The 18,389-nt window shown below is 48.7% G+C and overlaps 1 protein-coding gene across 1 annotated transcript in view; it reads right to left on the bottom strand.

Moving 5' to 3' along the window:
• Positions 1–2,924: 2,924 nt before the first annotated feature.
• The window catches only part of LOC135255757 (neural-cadherin-like), a 185,837-nt gene continuing 170,372 nt past the window's right edge, over positions 2,925–18,389 (bottom strand). Inside the window, exons 32-35 of the mRNA XM_064337323.1 lie at positions 17,898–18,142; positions 8,390–8,544; positions 6,123–7,218; positions 2,925–5,783 (exon numbers count right to left, since the gene is read on the bottom strand). Coding sequence (XP_064193393.1) covers positions 6,658–7,218; positions 8,390–8,544; positions 17,898–18,142 — 961 coding nt within the window. The 3' untranslated portion in view covers positions 2,925–5,783; positions 6,123–6,657. The remainder of the gene's footprint in view (positions 5,784–6,122; positions 7,219–8,389; positions 8,545–17,897; positions 18,143–18,389) is intronic.

Genomic DNA, 18,389 nt, shown 5'->3' with positions numbered 1-18,389 from the left:
TTTTATAAAAGAAATACGGCACTCGAGGCCGTGCTGTATGGTGAATGCTCCCGTGCAGTATTTCTTAATTATCAGATTTGCCCACTCAGTTCAATTTGGTCAATTTGTTCAGTTTCCAACATTCTACACACTGCATTCACACTTAGGAATTTAGCGTTACACGGCTACGCAACTTACACTGCTCATATTTTACACACAATCAATTTATTTAGCTGGAAGTTTACTCTTAAAGTCCACTGTGAAATGCAAATTTTAAACAAGTGCTTCATCCACCACGCTCACAGCTTTCTGCTCGCAAGTTGACAGGAGGCAACAAGCCGCGATATGCGAAATGAGACTTTGTGTCTATTCAGAGCACCGTGGCACCAGCTATGTTTAGCCTGCGAGAAAAGATTTTTTGTTTGCTTTTTTTTTTTGTTGTTGCACAAAGCGAGAACGAAACGCGACTGGTGTGTGCGGAAAGGGAGAGGCCAAATCCTTCTCGCAGAAAACCGTTAATTCCACATAATGTTCCCGCACAGCTGCCCCTAATTAGCACCAAAGGAGGCGTTTTACTTCATACTGAGCACTGTAAATAACAACCCCTCTACGTGCCGAATTACTCACAACGTTCTGGAAAAAGGAAAATGCAAAAAAAACAAAAAAATTTACGAACAAGTTAACTAAGCTTATTTGCACTCGCTGCGGAATTGTAATTAAACGTCTTGTGACATTATGTTCCCAACAAAGTTTGAACAAGTACTCGCCAGGAATGGTGAAAAAAAAGCAAATTTGAATATAATTGCTCTAAGGTGACACTGTTGCCAAGTGTACCTGAGCCCGTAGCTGAAAGCGAGTTTCTAATTCAAATGCCTGGTACTGTGTACGCCTGGTAGCCTTCAGTAAGAAAATTTCTTCTGCAAATACCCATTTGCACAGCAAATAGACCATATATGCAGCTCTGGATAGGAATGTCTGTTGAGTAATGAGTGATGAGTATTTGTAAATCATATTTCTGACGTTTGATACCTTACATGAATCACAAACTTACCTGCAGTCGTACAGAAATTTGGGGGCCTCTAAGTGGCGGTGAAGGGACCCCCAAATTGCTCATCACACCAGCAGGGTGGGGCCCCGAAACTACAGCGGTCGAACCTTGGCGGACAAATCTAATCACTCAAAGCAGGAAGAACTGCTAACACAAGATTATAAATGTGTAATAAATGAGAATGACTATAACAACACAGTTATAAATGCTTCATAATTGCATACTATATTGTATATGGTAATTTAACTTCTGGGAAAACATTTTTTCTTAAATGACTTCTGTAGCAGAGCTTGAAATAACCTAAGCAGCATTAGGATGTTCCACAGCTTCAGAAAATGTAAATGAGAAAAATGGCACTAAATATTGGTGGTAAAAAAAAAAGAAGAAATGTAATTACCAGATAACATGTAATACCAGATGTTTTCAGCAGGAGTTCTAACATTTATATGAACCGTTTCAAAGATGCTGTACTGTAAATTCAACAAGATAAGTGACACCCTAGAATTAACTATGGGGTCAGGGGTTTTGTTGAGGGGGCTTCCACACAACAGCGACTCTATTCAATTGGGCTGTAAACCTGAAGAAAAAAACCTTGAAGGTTGAGAGTTTGGTTATTTCTGCGCTGCTCCTGTGGATGTGTGCTAATTTAACCCTGGAATAATCCACCAGTGGCTTCATTTAGCCTGTGTGGCTCAAAATCATTTTAAGAGCCTGCTAGTCTACACCCTCCCCAGACCGACAGAGGATCGACCAGGACCGTGATACACACGGGGAATTGGTATGACAACTAAATTGGGGAGAAAATGGGAGAAAAATGGCAAAAAAAAAAAAAGGTAGAGACTTCTCTAACACAAACAAATACACCACTTTACCTTGGTCCTTCCATGTTGGGCGGCCATTTTGTCATTCTGGATGCAAACAATTCTGTAGAATGCAGCGGCCTAGCAGACAGAGGACAGAGGGAGAAAGCCAGCTGCTCAGCAAACATGCAGCCGATTCCCAAGATTTCAAGATTTCCTGTTTGTTTGGACATTGTTGATGGTTATTCAAACATGAATAAATGCTCACAAATGTGTCGTTAAGAAGTAGCCTGTGGGGCTGGGGGGTGGGGGGCTGTGCAGGTTAAAAAATTCCACTGACTGTTTCTCTGTCGAGCATAAGTGCACAGTGTAAATCTTGTGTAAATATTTTTCTTTCTTTTTAATATAATTATCAAGTGTTTATTATTGGATTTTTTTTTTTTCATTTTTAGAAATGTATAATTAAGATATGTTGATACTGTTGATTCCACACTCTCATTAAGCGTTAAATAATATTTTTCCCTCAATAGGCAAATAAAGAATTTAAAGGAAACAATCAGAAGATGCAGCACCCAACACTCCAGCAGGGGAAATAAATTCTGACACCTCTGAGATTGCTGTGAATCTTCAACTAAGTTAACATCTGGCCTGAGGGGTTAGGAAGTTCTTTTTTTCCACTCAATTAAAAAATCTCAACATTAATTTTGATTCTGAATAAGAATTTCAATTGGACTCATTTGCATAATCTTTTTATACAACGTAAATATAAAGGGAAAATGTAACTTCATTATTTTTGCAGCTGTGCAAAGACAAGCAAAGAAGCAAAGAAAACTATGTAGAATACGTATTTTTTAATTGATTAATTGGAAACAGTCCTGTCAGTGTGTACGAAGCACTATAATGCCAAAATTTCCTTCACTTTAAGATCATCTCCCATTACTCCGGTGTCTTCTTCCTCCCTCCCTCCCAACACGTCCCGTGGTAGGGTCTGAGGACCCGTTAAACGGACATCGCACGCGCTGTGTTCAAATGGACATGGCACGCGCTGTGTTCTGCTGTTATACCGCAAGACAAAGCACTTCACGAGCACAAACCAGTCACGTTATCAAAGATATTTATTTAAAAAATGTTTCAAATGCTGTAAATATAAACTAATGAGAAATATTAAATAAAATGGTAATAACAGTAAAATTCACATCCACTTTCAAAGAAGCCAGAGATTACTTATACTGTGGTGCTCCCATTAGTAAGTTTCACATTTTTTTTATGCAGCCAAAAGTTGTATTTCTCCATTTTTACTATTTACAAAATAAACCACAATCTGTATATTCACTGTAAACTAGAATCAGGATTATCAGGGGTTAGGTTTGCCACTGGAGGTACACACTGGCTAAATTAAATTTTAAAATTTTGTGAACAAAACATATAAAATATACACATTTATAATTTCTTTTGAGGTCATGGTCATATGTGTCCCCCAACAACACTCTTACAAGCTATATTTTCTAGAGAACATTCTAGAAACTGTGGCCTCATCCTCACGCTCCCACCCAAGATTTCTTTCTTTCTTTTTTATTTTTATTTTAAAATCATCCCGTCACAGAAGTGTTCCTAATTTTCCCCTTGGAATCCTATTTCAGCTTGCATTGCTACCTTTTAAAATCGGCACATTCTGAAATCCGTTTCCGAATCGCGCACTTTGAGCTTGCCGCGAGATGCCTGGTGCCCTCCGTTCAGGGCGTGACAGCCAGCTATCAACTTGCATTAGGATTATCGCCCTGACTGCCTTTAACGCACTCCTATCCTTTTCCGCTCGCGCTGTCACGCTAAACGTATATTCCCGTTCAATTTTTATTTTATTTTTTTAAAAAAGGAGACGCGATGATAAAAAACCAAAAAGGGAGCTTTCGACACGTTCTCAAAATGCATGCTGCACAAGTTGCCGCCGTTCTGCGAGATATATAAAATACCCAGCTCTGCGGGGGAAGTCACGCGAGTGTGCGACAAATCACCCCCCATCCAAAAAAAAAGCGTTCCTTTTGCTTTGTTTAACCTTACGGAGAATTAATCTCCCCAGTCTTCACACACACCATACTTATCATAAATATACAACAGGGTCTGAACCGAAGAAACACGGCTTCTTCTTCAGAATTGCACTAAAAAAAACCAACTGCGTTTTATTTTTATGTGTTAGTACAGAGCCATTGGGCAGCTTGTATAGATTAGGAGTGCAGTTTATCTCCTACACAAGCTGGCTAACAATACAGATATCGGGGATCCATGTAGGAATTACAGCCCTTTTTAGACATAGTCCCCCATTTTAGGGGAGCAAAAGTAATTGGAGAGTTGGCTGATCCACTGCTTCTTGGCCAGCTGTGTGTCTTTGCATCAATAGTTCACGCACACTAGAAAGCTATTTAAAAAGATCTAGAATTGATTCTCGGCGTCGGAATTTGCAGTCGGAGTCTGTTGCTGTTGTCCCTCAACATGCAATCCAGGTAAGCGTCAATACCAGTAAAGGAGGCCATTGTGAGGGTGAAAAATCAGAATAAATTGATCGGAGACATAGCCAAGACATTGGGTGTGTCACAATCAACCGTCTGATACAGTACTTTGGCAGGGAGAAAGAATGCCCAGTAGCAAATGACCTGGTAGACCACAGAAGACCACTGTAATGGACGAACACCTTCGATGATGAAGAAAACGGTCAACAGTCGCACAGGTCAAGAGCACTCTCCGGGACGTAGGTGTAAATGTGTGAAAGGCCACCAGAAGGAGAAGACTACACCAGCATAACCTCAGAGGGTTCACCACAACAGCTGCAAACCCACGGTAAGCCTCAAGAACAGAATGGCCAGCTTACGAGTTCGATAGAAAAATACATTTAAAAAAAAAACATTGTGCAGCTCTGGTAAAAAATAAAAATAATAAAAAAAAGTCTTATGGACAGACGAGACGAGTATTAACCTGTGACAAAGTGGTGGAAAGAGGAGAGTGTGAAGAAAGAAAGGACCTGCTCACGATGCAGAGCACCTCATCTGTAAAACATGGTGGAGGGTAGTGCTATGGCTTGGGTATGGTATGGCTGCCACTGGAACTGGCTCGATGGAACCGGCTCGCTTGTCGTCACTGATGATGTCACTGCTGTTATGACGACAGCAGCAGGGTGAACTCTGACGTGTGCAGAAATGTTTTGTCTGCTCGGGTCCAGCCCAAATGGCTCGATACTCACTGGACGGCACTTCGCCTTGCAGTGGGAAAATGACCCCAAACATACTGGCAAAGGAACCGGGGGGGGGGGGTTTCGGGGCCAGAAAGCGGAATGTTCTTGACCGGTCAGGACAACCACCCGGCCCGGACCCAACAGAACACGTGTTTCACTCGCTGAAGACAAGACTGAAGGCAAAAAGCCCCAGAAACAAACAGGGCCTGAAGATGGCCGCAGTGCAGGCCTGGCAGAGCATCGCCAGGGGAAGATACCCAGCGCCCGGTGACGTCTGTGAGTCACAGACTTCAGCCATTTATCAAATGCAAAGGGTTTGCCACCAAGTGCTTAAATATGATGACTCATATTAGATTATGTTAATTGGTCCATTTACTTTTGCTCCTGTAAAATGGGGGGGGGGGGGGGGGGGGGGGGGGCTATACATAAAAAGGGCTGTAATTCCTACAAGGATCACCAGACATGGATGTGTAAATAGTCTCAATTTTTAAAGCTGACAGTCTGCACTTAACTTCACATTCATTTATCTTTTTTTTCTCCAAGGAGCTGGAGCACAGAGCCAAAACAACAAACAAACTGCATCGTTTGTCCAAATACTTGCGCACAACACTTGTGTGTCTTCTTAAAAAAAAAAGTGCATTTATATATTCTTTTAAAAGCTGTAAAACTTGCCATAGACTAAAGTGACTCTGCCCCTCCCTCCTCAGCAGATCTCCCCTCTTTCCCCCTCCCTCTCTGCGCCGCCCCCCCCCCCCCACCCCCCACCCCGCCCCACTCCTGTGCTTGTCCCAGTGGACTCTACACTCTCATCTCAGACCCCATGCATCAGCGACCCTGTCGGCCTCCATCTTGGCTCAGGCTCATTTGCGTCGATCTCCCGTTAACCTCCCAGAATGCAGTGCAGGCTGCCGACCAGCTGATCTGCATTAGCCTCCATCGGGTGGGGGATCGAGCCACGTTAAACGCACGGAGCGCTGGACAGAATCCGCTCCATTCCCACCGCATTGCTTTCCCTCCGGTGTTGTTTTTTATTTAACTTTTATATCACTTTTACTTTTTTTTTTTTTTTTACCTCCACGTCGCACTTTCAAAACACAGCACTGGCACCAAGTTTTGAGTGAAAATTATCCCCCGTGTTCAGCTCCTCCCCAGCTGCAGTCTTTCAAAGAGGGGCGAACTCCAGGAAAAAGTTTGAAGAGTGATTTTTTTTGTTTTGTTTTTACATCTGAGAAATTATCCACGACTGTTTTAGTTTTTTTTTTTGTCATTGTTTTTTTTGTTTTTGTTTTTTTTGTTTTTTTACTTAAATTGCACCAAGCTCAGAACGTTTGATTTACAGGCGAAACACTTTCCGAAGTCATTGTCACCCGCAAGGCTTCAGGAAACGGCAGCGGCCCAGTCCTCTGCTCAAAAAGAAAAGTGGGGGAAACTGACAAGAGTCGTGGGGGATGGGGGGGGGGGCCCTGTGCAGACATATGAACACACACAGACTGGCATGTGCTACCGGTCAGGTGGAGAGCAGTTAAGTCTTTTCCGGAAGCTTCCGGTACTCCTCCTGGTGTCTGTGCAAGGCGGCCCCCTCCTGGGCGGGTTTCCGGTGAGCCCAGTCATAGGTCGCTGCCCTCGGCCCTCTCGTACAGGGCCTTGAGTTTCTCGAATCGCGGCCCCCAGTCCCGCAGCGACTCGGGGGCCCGGTCCTCCCGCTCCTCCGGCCCGGCGGAGCTGAAGGAGCTGAGCGAGCCGGCCGGCGAGCCCCCCCCCTCGGTGGAGAACACCTGCAGCGAGTCGAAGGGCGCGGCCTCCGGGTGCTGGTCGGCGTCCCGGATGATCTCGCACAGGTAGCGCGCCAGGTCCTGGCTGGAGAAGGACAGGCTCTTCCGCGGGGGGAGGGCGGCCTGGCTGGGGCCCTGCGGGTGGGGCCCCGTGGGCGGGACGTCCCGCCGCAGCGTGGCGGAGATGGTGGCGGCGGCGGCGCTGGCGCCGGCGGCGGCCGGGGGGGCCAGGGGGACGGTGGCGGCGGTGGAGGAGGAGGAGGTGGAGGCGTTGGACTTGGTGGTGTCCTGGTGGGCGTGGGGGTGGTGGTGGACCCCCCGTGAGTGGCCGTACTGCACGGACTGGGCGGGGCTGGGCTGAAGAGACTTCTGCAGCTCCGCCATGTCATAGGCATTAGGAAGAGGGAGAGGAGGAAGGGAGAGAGAGAGAGAGAGGGGAGGAGGGGATGAGGAGAGGAGGGGGAGAGACGAGAGAGAGAGGGAGAGAGAGAGAGAAGAGGGAGAGAGGAGAGAGAGGAGAGAGGAGAGGAGAGAGGAGAGAGAGAGGATGAGAGAGGGAGTGACGAGAGAGAGAGAGGGAGAGAGCAGAGAGAAAGAGAGGATGAGAGAGTGGGGGAGGGAGGGGATGAGAGAGAGAGAAGGGAGAAAGAAAACACAAGAGAGAGAAGACGGAAGAGAAAAGGGGGATTGGAAAGAGGATAAGTCACGGAGAGGCAGAGAACGGGGCAGAGAGAGGACAGAGGAAAATCAGGGACGGGAACAAAAACAGAAAGATAAACAGCGTGGAAACGCGGCGTCTTCACTCCCCTCATACCCAGCGACTGCCCGGCGTCCCAGAGCACCCGCACTCACAGCGGAGAGCGTCCATCTGCTGCCTTCAAACAGAGCAGCGCTTCCTGGAGGACCGAGCGGTCGGGGAGAAAGGAAAAAAAAACCAAACGCGACGGACGCGACGCAGCTGAAGCAGGTCGCCGTCGCTGGACTGAACCGGGGGGGGCGGGGAATGCCCTCCGAACGCGACGCCGCGGTCGCCCCCGTGCCGAAACCCCCAAGGCGGGCTCTCCTCAGGCGCCGATGATCTCCGGTCTCGCAGGAAGAGGCGGCGGCGGCGGCTGAGCGGCAGCGTAGGGGAGCGTCGGCGCGGATCGCTCCCCCCGGGCCGTGACTAATCGCCGCCGCCGCGAGGAACTGCAGCGTCCGTCTTCCCTCTCCCGCTGCTGACGGGCTGAGTCAGCAGATCCCTACGGAGGCGCGACTCGCGGCAGTTCCTCTAACTCACCACTAGGTGGTGATGTGAAGCGCTTAAATAAAGGCTCCGCCAATGTACCATGGCTACAAAACACTACGTAGCATTCATTTAGCACACGGCGGGATATTCAATGTAAAAGAACGTAAGTCTAATCGCATGAGTTGTATAAGCAGAACTACCAGGCCTGGCTAACAACGGTATTTCCAGACGATTGAGAGTACTTGTAACACAACATAAGTACTAATGTAAGCTAGCAGTAGCCCCGTTGCTACCCGAGTTCCCTGTCTTGTCCTAAGAGTGTACGGGCGGGGGTCTCACCTGGTCCTCCTCCCCCCCGCCCTCCTCGTCGTAGTTCAGCACGTTCTCCCGGATGTCCTCCCAGCCGTCGTGGTGCGCCGAGACGTGGTACACGCCCTCCTTCAGCCCCTTGTAGCTCCGCCAGCGCGTCCACAGGAAGATGCCCAGGAGCAGCACTAGGGGGCGCCAAAAAGAGCAGGGGGGGGGGAATGGTTTAAAGAGGACGGGACAGGTGGGTGAAGAGGAGGAGGAGGAAGAGGAGGAGTTAAACGCCCTGTGCACAGACAGCAGGCTCCCACGGCAGCCCCCAAGTCCTCCCCCAGCTTAAAGGCCATGTTCCCACAGCATCGCTGCCTTCCATTAAAGTGCCCCGCGGCGAGTTCAGGGGGTGGGGGGGGCGAGGGGCGAGGGGGGGGGACGTCCACTCAATCATGTCTGCATTGTGCGCTGGAACATCCCAGGAACCCTGCACCCCGATACCTCGGTGGCATTTAGAGGATATTCTTTTCTAAAATTACCTGCTCTAACCCCTCTCTCGCCCTCGCTCGCCTTCTCAATCTCTCTCGCTCTAAATTCTCCCAGAGAGAGAGAGAGAGAGAGAGTGTGGTGTGTGTGTGTGTGTGGTGGAGGGAGGGTGGAGAGAGGGGGCGCTGTCAGTCTAATTACTGATCCTGGGAGAGCGTTCACCTGGCGTGAAAAATGTGTCGGAGAGAAGCGCAGCGGTTGGTGGGAACACAGTGTCGCCCGTAGGGAGGCCCCTTTGCCCCCCCCCCACCCCCCTCCAACCCGAACCCGTAATCACCGGGTCAGCCTGAGACTCAAATTATCGCATCAATCTCTGTCAGCCCTTCCACAGCGGGCGGCTGGAGCGCCCCCCGTCAGAAACGCGCAGAAAATCAATATCCGCTCTGCCCCCCCCCAGCCCCCCCCGCAGCCGTAAGCGCTCATCCACCGCCGGCACTTCCAGCAGGTTACCCCCCCCCCCCCCCTCCCCCCTCTGCCGACGGCCGGGGCGGAGGCGCTGCAGCTCGGCCTGTGTTAACGGAGGCAAACGACGGGAGAGGAGGAGGCGCAAAAGGCTCCCTTTTGGCCTCTCAGAAACGTTTTCGGGCCGCGGCGACCCTCTCGGCCCGGCGCGCGAGGCGCGCAAAACGCCCCGCTTAGATTCCAGACAAACCGCCCTCAACCGCCTCGTTCCACCACATTCAGGCGTTTCCACGGCGAGGTGGTGCGCGCTTCTTATTGACCGAGCGACCTCGGCAGGCCGGCTCTGCAGATGAAGGGAAGACCCACAATGCATTTCACACCCGCGCGGGTTCACGCACGGCCACGGGCGGGCCTGCAGTCTGCGAGATCCATCACGCGCTTTTCCTCGAACCCGCACACATCCGTGCCCTTTTACTACGACGCATTTTTTATCAGCGGATCTCGTTAACTCACATTTTAAAAATGCTGTAAATTTACACAGCTGCGAAATTTAAACAACCGCTCGAGCGCGAGCGTGTGTGTGCTGCTGTGTGTTACTAGAGCACGCAGACAAATTTAGAGACGCAGAAAAGTTGTGTGTGTATGTAAATGGTAAATGATGTTTATAACTTTCAGAGCTAGGCTCATTCCAGGCAGTTAGGTAGAGGGTCTTGTCAGGACACGACACAGCGGTTTACGCACTCAATGCAGCAATCGGTTTACCGAGCAATCCGATTGAATGTGTTGTTGTTGTGTTGGGGATTTCCCAAAATTACCTGTAATTTGCCATAAATGTTGGTTACATAATGAAGACACTTGGGGGCTCAAAGACTTTTAAGATTCCACTAAATCAGTTCTCGTACCTCCATCATCTTCCTCCTCATCTCAGAGTAAGTACTGTGCACTTGCATTTCCCTCCTCTCCTTTGATTTCTAAAACGGTACAAATTTAGGCGCTAATTAACCAGTGGTATGCTAAGCACTGTGGATGATTCACCACGAGATGTGAAGTTAAAGTACGTAATGAGTCAAACTATGTATTTGAATTTAACATCAATCTGAGTAAATTGTAATGTTTTGTATCTAAATGGCAGTACGGCTCACTTATTATAGACAGCTAGCGATTGTCAGCTAATGTTGGCTAAAAGCTAGCTACTTAATGTTAGCTCATAGTTAGCTAGGGAGCTCATCCAGAAGCCGAAGGTTCCGAAAAATACAATCTAACAGAAAGCTGTGGACTGCAAAACGTATGTTCACATATTTACCTATCAAGTGACCTAAAAAAAAAAAAAAGAAACGTTTGTGTGATCCAATCTAGTTGATTGCTGGTTCTATAATACTGAACCATTTCACTTGTGCTATAAAATGGCAGCTGTTGGAGTTGAATAATTAAATATTAAATTATATTAATTATGCTAAGCTGTTTTATCTTTAACACTAATTGTGAATATACTGTTTTAAGTTACCTAATTCTTATATGCCAGATCTCCTTGTATGAATATATAAATCATGTATAAATATGCTACATATATTTTTTTCTTTGCTCTCAGAAAGTACACATTGCCACTGTGTCAGCACATGATTTTACACGTTTAATATCATTATTGAATATTTCAGCATTTAATCTCTTTTTCTGAGTTTATATTATTGTACCCAAACCACAAGACTGTGGTTTTAATCAATTATCACCACTGAGCAAAACAGACTTAGGTAGGCTTTAGGACCAAAAAAAAAGTAATATTAGTGTCGATCCAACCAGCATGCTAACAGTATATAGATTTTTAAAAAAGAATCACACAATAGAATTTGCTACAATACTTACTAGTATTATTAGTTATTATAGCCTCTTTACTGACATCAGTAAAAACTACGTCAACAATGACAGGCTATTAGCTGCGATATTCATAATCATCAGCATCAGTATCATAAAGAACAAAAAAATAAAAAAATAAAAAAATAAAAATAAATAAATAAATTTTAAAAATTAAATTAAATAAAAGAAATAAATAAAATTGGCATTATACAGTACATAGATTATTTAATATTTCTCAGACACTGTTGTTCGGCAAAGTAAAACATCTGCGTGCAGGCTTCGCTACTACGTCCGTCGGAATTTCATTACGGTTGAAATGCCAGACTGAACATTAGTTAGGCCTCCTGCACACCTCTCAGAATTCCCCCGGCACAGGCCATCCTGTTCACCACGTGCTCAGACTCTGCAGCGCGCTTAACACCCACATCTCATCTCCGTGGGGGGGGGGGGGGGGGGGGGAGGGGACAAGCACAGGAGGAGGGTGCTGAGAGATTTCGGCCATAGGCAACAGGCAGCAGTTTACACAGGACAAATGAGGAAAAAATGGATGGGAAATTCTGGGTAAAGGAAGAAAATACTAAAAAAAAAAGGGGTAGAAAATTCAACTGGTATCCAAATAAAGTTATTAGTGCCGATTGCCTGTCAGAATGTGAGCGGAAATACTTTTCATTTTGGCATAAAAAAGCCAGGTTATTGAGAAATCACACTGTAATAAATTGTCATACTGCATCCAGCCATTAGGGGCATAATTTGTCCAGTTACTGCAGCTCTGAAGAGGTTTGGTCTGGGTTTAAGTGGGGGGGGGGGGGGGGGTTGAAGGGTGGAGGGCATTTGGAGGGAGGGGCGCAAGGGGGTTCACGTCAATCCGTAATGATGTTTGCTGGGGGAGACACTGGGGGGGGAGACACGCCGGACCTCCAAAGCTACTGATTACAGCGCTGCAGCACAGCATCCCGGCTCACTGGCAGATCAGAAGACGCTTCTTTTTCTGGACTAACGCCATGAGAGGAGGTAAAATAAATAAATCAAACAAACAGAACACAGACGCATTTCAGGCCAGTTCACAGGTAACCATTACTACAGAATCTAGTTAAAGGCTCTCAGTGCAACAGGGAATCTACCAGAGTAAATAACATTAAAAATAAACTCAGCTATCTTGATTTCACTGGGTACGTGAATCATGAATTCAAATCATTTTTTCTCCACCACAGTTTTCACTGGGTCACTGTACGTTTTTGCTGAAAGAGTTAAGTCTCCATGAACACCAGTACTGCGATTGAAGTCACCACTTAAACCTGTGTCAAGAGTTAAACTGTCATAACTTAAACCAGTATTGAGAACTACGCCACCAATTAAACCTGTACAGAGACTGAGGTCCCCATGGAAAAATATGTCAAAATAGTAGCCCCCTTCAAACCATTATTGAGACAGCAGCGTCCAATTAAATCGGCATCAAAGACCCGATCTCCGCATTAATTCATATGGAGAGTGATGTCACCATATAAATCTATACCGACACTGACATTCCGGTGTCTTTCAAGATCTACGCCCTGGATCGAGGAGGAGGATTAACGCTACAGTCTATTAAAGGCCCTGAGGACTTACTGGGAGCCAAGAGTGGAGCAAACAGGATTTAACCCTTATAAAGGTGTGAGGTCACAATCATGTGATCGGAATGCTCTTCACTTGAACACTCTGACGCTGATGTAACGCTCACTTGCCGGTGACTCACGGAGCAGCGGAGTTCTGGAACACTGACTCACTGATTATGAAGATGCGTTCGAAAAAAAGTCGACTCTTCAGAGGGTCAGAAGAGGAGGAGTGTGGAAGCGATGACGTCACACGCTGGGAACTGTCCCGCCCACAGTGACCCAAGCGCTGAGGACACGGGCTATTGGGCAAAGGCTGCCCCGCAACCCCCGCCCACCCTCACCAAGCCCCCACCCCCACATCTCCGAAACATCACTTGTGTGGAAGCAAATTATAGCAGCCAATGAGCTCGCTCTTCCAGAGGCATCAATCCAAGCTTATTGCCATTCTGCCTGTGTGAAGCAGCCGATCCATAACCCTCAGCAACAAAAGCGCGGGCTCGGGGTCCAGGACCGAGCAGCCCTCTCTGCCTGATCAAGGCCTCTGACTGATGGCATGAGAGGGAGTCAATTTTATCTGACTGCTAAAACACCGCGGATTAAAAAAGTAGGCCACGCCAAGCAATAATACAAAAAAAAACAAACAGAGACCGAGTCCGTATCCTCACCATTCTACACCGCCTAATCTCTACGCTGAATTAAATCATCAGGACCAATAGACAAAGCTGCCTAATCCCTGAGAACTTCAGCTGTGAAGTTAAGCAATGACAAATACAGCTGCAACGCTACCGTTCTCTTCCTGAAACACCACCAGTTCCCACAACACACTGCACCAGGCCTGCTCATGGGGAGGGGTGCTTTTAGGTGCCCTCTCACTGCACATGACCCTAGAGAGGACAGCAGTATTGACTAGGTGTTTTGTTTTTAATGAAACACTACCCCCACCCCCACCCCACAACTACCACCCCACTCCCCCGAACCCCCCCATCCGCAATGACAACTAGCCCTTGTGTATATGGTAATCACTGAAAAGGTAGCTCAGTCAGCCAACCTTGTGTGCAGAGAGCAGACTGAGAACACTCACAGCAAGGAAGTCTAGCGAGCCAATGGTAGCCAAGCAACTGGACAGCTAGTTGCAGTTAGTTTCATAGCGAGTTTTAGTATGTCATGCTAGCATGCTATATAGTTAGGCAGTTATCCCCAACTATGTGTGTGTGTGTGTGTGTGCGTGTGTGTGTGTTGCAGTATACACATAACATCCATACAATATATAAACAAATCTGAATTCAACACCCACAAAAAAACAGAAAAAAAAACAGATCAACTGCAGAATTACAATAAGGAAGAAAATGGAGACGAAGAATAAAAAAATGACTGAAAGAGATTACAGCTCATGCTTTCATTATCAAGCTTTAATAACAATCGCAGACACGCATGTCTGCTGATTACTGGCAAACAAGGTGTTATATTACGCTTTAATTCTCACAGGCTGGGAATTAAGGATTGTGCGATAAAATATTAATGTTTATTGACAGGGCTCTCAGACGGGGCCTGTGGAGGAGGGGCGGGGTGTGAAATGACCAGGGCGGGGCTAAACAGACACGGGTTCGACTGCTAGCGTGCACGGCCAGCGGCTTGTTAGAGGAACCTGAAATCGTCCAATCAACACCAATCAAATATCTGGGGGGCTGGGGGGGTTGGAGGCCGCCCCCACGCCCCCGACCCCCCCCCAGCTTAATGAAAGCCTGAAGAGTCAGTCCCATAACACCATAACACAGTGTGAGTGCCAGAGCCTCTCTCTCTCTCTCTCTCTCTCTCTCTCTCTCTCTCTCTGTGTGTGGCACCTAGCGCCACGTTTCATTTCTCTGGTGTTTGCCATCGGCATTCTGGACCGAAATCGCCCCCCCTCGCCCCCTCCCCCTTTCCCTGTCTTACGTAACTTGTCCTTCAGGGGCGGGGGGGGGGGGAAGCCAGCTATGATAACGGCTGGCCACGAGCCCCCCCGCCCCACCTCAAACCCAATTTCAGGTCATAATAACTCAATTACCCCCTCCCCCCCCACCCACCCCCAAACACAGCTATCTCTGGAGGACAACCTATGTTGGCTAAATCAACTGTATTCAATCCGCACCTTATAGAGGACCCCCCCTCAGTCAGTGCTATATTAAACGGGCTCGGGCCCCTTCCCAACGACACGGACGCCATATTGGAAACGCGGCCCTTCTGCGGTGAGGGTAATTTGGGAATGTTGACTTTATCGCCCAACGGCCGTTTATCCAGCCTCTGTTTGAAGTGATTATATTGCGCACCTCGACCGGACTGTGCACACAGAGAGAGAGAGAGAGAGAGAGAGAGAGAGAGAGAGGGAGAGAGAGAGAGAGAGAGAGAGAGAGAGAGAGAAAGAGAGAGAGAGAGAGGGAGAGAGAGAGAGGGAAGGGAGAGGAGGAAAGGAGAGGGGAGAGAGGGAAGAGAGAGAGAGAGAGAGGAGGAGAGAGGGGAGAGAGAGAGAGAGGGAGAGAGAGAGAGGGAAAGAAGAGAGGAGGGAGAGGGGGGGGGGAGGGGAGAGAGAGAGAGGAGATGCTCTGCATAATTTAAAGCACCTTCCTGTGTTTTTGGGGGGTGGGGGGCAGATTGTGATACGCTTCCGTTAAATGACTCAATACGGCCTCTGCCCCACTGAAGTGCTGGCAGTTTGTTCATCCTGAGTACCCCCCCCCCCACTCTACCCCCCCTCCCCTAAAGACCCGAGCTGTCTCCCATAATGCCGCAGGGCATCCAGAGAATGCACACGGAGAGCCTCGGCATGATGAGACCAGCTCTGAGGAACAAGGTGACTGTGGGAGAAGGGGAACGGCTGTTGGATTTGGGAGGTCTCAGCATGATGAGACCAGGACGGAGTGTAGCACAGTGGGTAAGGAACTGGGCTTGTAACCGAAAGGTCGCAGGTTCGATTCCCGGGTAGGACACCGCCGTTGTACCCTTGAGCAAGGTACTTAACCGAAATTGCTCCAGTATATATCCAGCTGTATAAATGGATACAATGGAAAGTGCTATGTAAAAGTTGTGTACGTCGCTCTGGATAAGAGCGTCTGCTAAATGCCTGTAATGTAATGTAATGTAGCTCTGAGGAACAAGGTGACTGTGGGAGAAGAGGAACAGCTGTCGGATTTGGGAGGTCTCAGCATGACGAGACCAGCTCTGAGGAACAAGGTGACTGAGGGAGGAGGGGAACCCCTGTCGGATTCGGGAGGTAGAGGCGGCTGCGTCCCCGGAACGCCGCGCCCCTCTGTCCCCCACAGTTCCGCGGAGTCCTCAGACAGGAAGTCGCGGCGTTAGTCATTCCCACCCACCCGTGATTCTGGGAATGAGGGGGTGCAGGGACCAGCAACAGGGCTGTAATAACTCCACAGGAGATGTACTTTTTCACCTCTCATTTCATTTCGGGAGGTGGGGGTGTGTGTGGGGGGGGGGAGGGTGGAGGGGGGTAGAGGGGGGGTAACCTGACCGAGCCCCCGGGAAACGGAGCGCGCCGCGGCGTCGATGCTTTTGGGCCGGAGGCAGACGCGAGCGCGATAAACCCATTAGCCCGGGTCAATAAGGAAACTTCACAAGCCAAGGCTCCTTCTGAAGGCTGATGGGAAAACAAGCTTCACCACTTCACTTGTTTTCACCCCGTACAAAAAACCCGATGGAAACAGTACAGGCAATTCTATAATCTGCTTGAACTTGTATTTCTTTGCTATTTTTCTACAAAAAACCGATACTATTCATTCAATACATTTTTTAAATGTATTTATTTCTAATTATTGATGGTTACGTACCGTCATTATCACAGGTAGTCAAAAAGACTCGAATAAATTCATAGAGACGAAAATGGCTGAGAGAGACAATAACAGAAAAGGCACTGATGAAATTTTTAAGAGCACTAAACCTCAAGCGCAGCGCTTCCACATAAATTTATTAATATAACAAATTTTTTTTAAAAGACTGACAAAAGGAAAAATACGACCTTCAACCATTTTCATTTCGTCCGCCCGTGATGGAAGGCACTACCACTAATTGAAATTCCAGCTGTGGCTCCGGCAGATTGATCTGGGTTTATGTGGGTGTCGATGAACTCGCACACGGCGCACCTACAAATTGGGTAATTAGCACTTTAAAAGCGCCGGTCACTGTCAATAAACAAGGCTGTAATCAGAGAGCGATGAATAAATATACGACGGGGGGGAATTATTTACGGAGGGTCGCTCATATTTTCGGCGCGGTTCAGACCGTCGAGGTGGGAGCGCCATTTTGAAGTCAGAAAGGCTTCCTTCCGGTCCCGTCATCTCAGCGCGCCTCCGCGTCTGATCCACCCTTCCCCCGCTCGGGGAAGACGCGCTTCAACACGGAGGTGTGCGGTTTGCAATGCATTGTGGGAGCTGTTTAAAGCAAGGGCCGCCCAGCCCTGTTGCTGGGGACCTACCGTCCCCTCCTTTCATAGGTTTTCACTTCAGCCCTAATTTTGCGCATCCGACTCAACTAATTATCAGCCCGAGGGCAGCTCTCGCTGTTGGATGAGGCGTGCTTTGTTAGGGTTGGACGGTAGACCTCCGGGAACAGGGTTGGGCAGCTTTGCTTTAAACGGCTCCCATAATGCATTGCAAACCGCACAGCCAACAGGTGCAGCATTTACAAGGAACAGTATTTCCTCGGGTCACACGGTCCGAGGTTTTGGGGTCACATGGTTCAAGGTTATTCCCGTTCGCCCCAATGTACGTGCGGCACCGCCTGATTGGAGAGCCAGGCCATCGCGGATCCTTTACCCACAATCCACCTCATTCCAAAAAAAACAAGAGAGCGCCAACTATAAAGCCTTCAGCGTGACACCCGGGTTAGTGCAGGTGCCACAAGGCCACTAAACCCCGGGATTCCTGAAGAACAACGAGAAGTAAAACGAGAATAAGGCCAATAACAGGAGAAAAAAGCAAGCAGTAGAATAATAACCACAGAAAGCAGAGAGAGAGAGAGGTGGGGGGGGGGGTGGGAGAAGGACAACAGAGGCGATAAAAGAAAAAGAAAGAGAAACAGAAAAAGTAAAAGAGGAAGAGGGAGGGAGGGAGGGAGAGAGGGAGGGGGGGTCACGGTGCGAAAGCGGCGCGGAACGCCGTTGCCATAGTTACCCAGCAGGGCCAGGAAGCAGATGGAGATGGCGAAGAGCGAGCTGAAGCTGAGGCCCACGTCGTCGCGGTAGATGGCCAGGGCCACCTCGCAGCGGCGCCCGCGGTAGCCCGGCGGGCAGTGGCAGGTGAAGTTGGCGGGCGAGCGGGCGGCGCAGGTGCCCCGGTGGCACGGGTGCCCCGCGCAGGCGGTGCGGGCGCAGAACCGCCCCGTGCCGTTCTCCTGGACCACGTGACCCGCCGGGCACCTGGGGGAAAGGGGGGGGGCACAGGGTCAGTGGGGCGGGCTCCTTTCACCGAAAAAAAAGGGACTGGAACCAGGGGTGCAGCATAATATTCTGGGCCCCTATACATAAGCAGTCTCTGTGGGCCCCCTTCCGCTCTTGATCCATGTCTCTCACGCATCATTCCAGGCTTTTTTGAGGGCCCTGCCCCCCATTCGGGCCCTGGGCAGTCAGTCCCACTTCCCCCCCCCACTACGACGCCCCTGACTGG

The sequence above is a fragment of the Anguilla rostrata genome, chromosome 5 (assembly GCF_018555375.3).
Source record: "Anguilla rostrata isolate EN2019 chromosome 5, ASM1855537v3, whole genome shotgun sequence".
Taxonomy (NCBI): domain Eukaryota; kingdom Metazoa; phylum Chordata; class Actinopteri; order Anguilliformes; family Anguillidae; genus Anguilla; species Anguilla rostrata.
Note: the sequence above shows the minus strand (reverse complement) of the source record. Positions and strands in the feature narration are given on the sequence as shown.